Source organism: Maniola jurtina, chromosome 7 (assembly GCF_905333055.1).
Source record: "Maniola jurtina chromosome 7, ilManJurt1.1, whole genome shotgun sequence".
NCBI classification, from domain to species: Eukaryota; Metazoa; Arthropoda; class Insecta; order Lepidoptera; family Nymphalidae; genus Maniola; species Maniola jurtina.
In genome coordinates, this window is record NC_060035.1 from 5,938,284 (window position 1) to 5,940,606 (window position 2,323).

The window sequence follows — 2,323 nt, forward strand, 5'->3', positions numbered from 1 at the left end:
ACCATAAACAGAGAGCATGTTTAGGTAATTAAACCTATTAGTACATTCATTGTTCGACTCATTGTGCTTAGGTATGAGATTAATATTTATGTCTCCCGTAATTATAATATTTTTATGTGATTTGATAGTATCAAGGTGAGCACTAAGTGAATTAATGAACTTAATAGCATTAGTATTTGATGGTGACCGGTAAATTCCTAGAATAATATAATCGTTAATTTCTAATTGCAAACACGATGCATGCTCTAATTTTACCTCCTTAGTACTAGCCAAAAGAGTATTTCTAGCAAAGATAACAACACCATCGTTTTGATTAAGGTGGTAGGAAGTAGTGAATGAGTTATAATCGGTTAGGGACGGAACCGTTTTTAGCGGCGTTAGTCGACATTCCGTCAGAACTAAAATATCTATGTGAAACTTTAATTCAGCTAGTGAAATTTGAAGATCATCTAGGTTCGAGTAAATACTGCGTATATTCTGTGAAACTAATTTTAAGTCGTTTTTGTTAATAGTTTTTATTTTGTTGAGGTCCCCAATATCACATTGTTGTGAGAATGAAGCTATAGACTGGTCTATTTCGTTCAAAGTTACAAGAGGATTAAAATTCATAGCGGAATCTGATTTTTAATACAAGGCGGTAGATTAAGTTGATTCTTGAGGATATAACGATAATTACCCAATAAAATTTAGTTATTGACATAGTGCAGCGAATAATAATTATTATAATCCCTAATTTGTATATTTTACGAGTGATCACATTAAGCAATGAGGTTGAATGTGTGTGTAGTGTGTATATTGCGTCACAAGCGTGTGTATGTGTTTGGATGTGTATCAATGATAATATGATATCTACTAATTCTATATCAATGGTGTGTTTAAAGAAAAAGTAAAATGCACCACCTAAAGGTAAACTAAGCTGTAAAAAACGAGTACAATTATATAAAAAGCCGTAATCAATATACAATGACAACCTAAAATTATTAAAGACTGAATATAGTCATTTTTCTTGCTGAAGTCTGTGGATTTGAGGTTCATTCGTAATTAGTATTATAGGCGATCCCTCATCCTTTCTTAGATATACTTTGCCGTAGGCCGTCCAACAGAATTTATAAGCCTTCGTCTTAACAAGGTCGCGCGCCAAAAAGTATAGCCGGGCCGCTTTAGACGTAAGCTGCTCGGAAATGAAGATGGGGGTGTCTTCCGAAGTACGGAACCCCAAATGCTTGGCACATAGTTTTGATTTGTGTTTGATATTGAAAGACTTACTCATTTTGAGAATCTCGGTTTTTAATATGGTAGAGGACGTTTCCACAATAATTGGTGTATTTTGGACACCCTCTTTTTTTGAACGAATTCTATATATGTCTCTAATATCGGATTTATTGATTTTACAGTCAATGTTGTTGGATAGGCACATTACCATGTCTATTAAGTCCCCTTTACTTTCATTATTTTTCTTAGGTACGTTTTTCAGCTCTAAATTCGTTTTACGGCTATCTCTCTGCACTTCTTCAATTTTACTCTCCAAAATCGTAATATACTTTTTGTCCTCTTTTATTTGTCCTTCTAAGCTTTCTATTTTTTTCTTAAACTCTTCGTTCTGCGCAGAAAGAAATGCCAACGAATTTTCGATGTTGATATTTGTTCGTTGAATTTCTTTGAGGGTAGTTGCATTTTTCTTAAATTCATTCTCTTGACTTGACATTAGAGTTGAGATCATTTTTCTCACTTCCTCCTTAAAATTGTTAAACTCCTGTGCAATATCTTCGTCTCTTTTCCTTTTGTTCCGCATAGATGTGAAGTTGGGTGGTGTAATTACCGATTGGGTACCCGTTACGTGAATATCTGAGTCCGAAAACGATCGATCCAATGTGGTAGTCATTTTAAATGTACTAGGGTAGTATACATACACCGGCAGAGTCAGTCACTATCTGTAGTGGGTGTGGCGAAAAATGACACTTAAGGCGGGGCCAGCCAACTTGCGCACGAGCTGGTATTGTGCAGCACTAATAATGGCGACTTACTTGTGGTCCGCCATTCTCCAGTATTATGCGTTAACGATTCCTCCTTGTTTTATGCACTCCTAGTACAATTTCACTGTATTTTTGAATTTTATTTAAAATTTCACTTTATTTGGAGCAAAATAAAATAAACGAGACACGTCCACTACTTCTGAAGGTCCGGGGGGAAGGAGTGGAGAATCAATGTTTTAGGCTGAACGTCCATTTGTTGAAATCACTTGAGAAATCGCATCATTTCATCAAAGACACATTAGCTTTTACCAGCTTTTTGAAGGTGTTAGGTGACACAGGCTTCTGAGCGG

At 35.6% G+C, this 2,323-nt stretch overlaps 1 protein-coding gene across 1 annotated transcript; it reads right to left on the minus strand.

Annotated features, from left to right (window-relative positions):
* Window positions 1-997: 997 nt before the first annotated feature.
* LOC123866730 lies at window positions 998-1,882 on the minus strand. Its single transcript, XM_045908408.1, has one exon. The coding sequence runs from the start codon at window positions 1,880-1,882 to the stop codon at window positions 998-1,000; it is 885 nt and encodes a 294-aa protein (XP_045764364.1).
* Window positions 1,883-2,323: the final 441 nt, after the last annotated feature.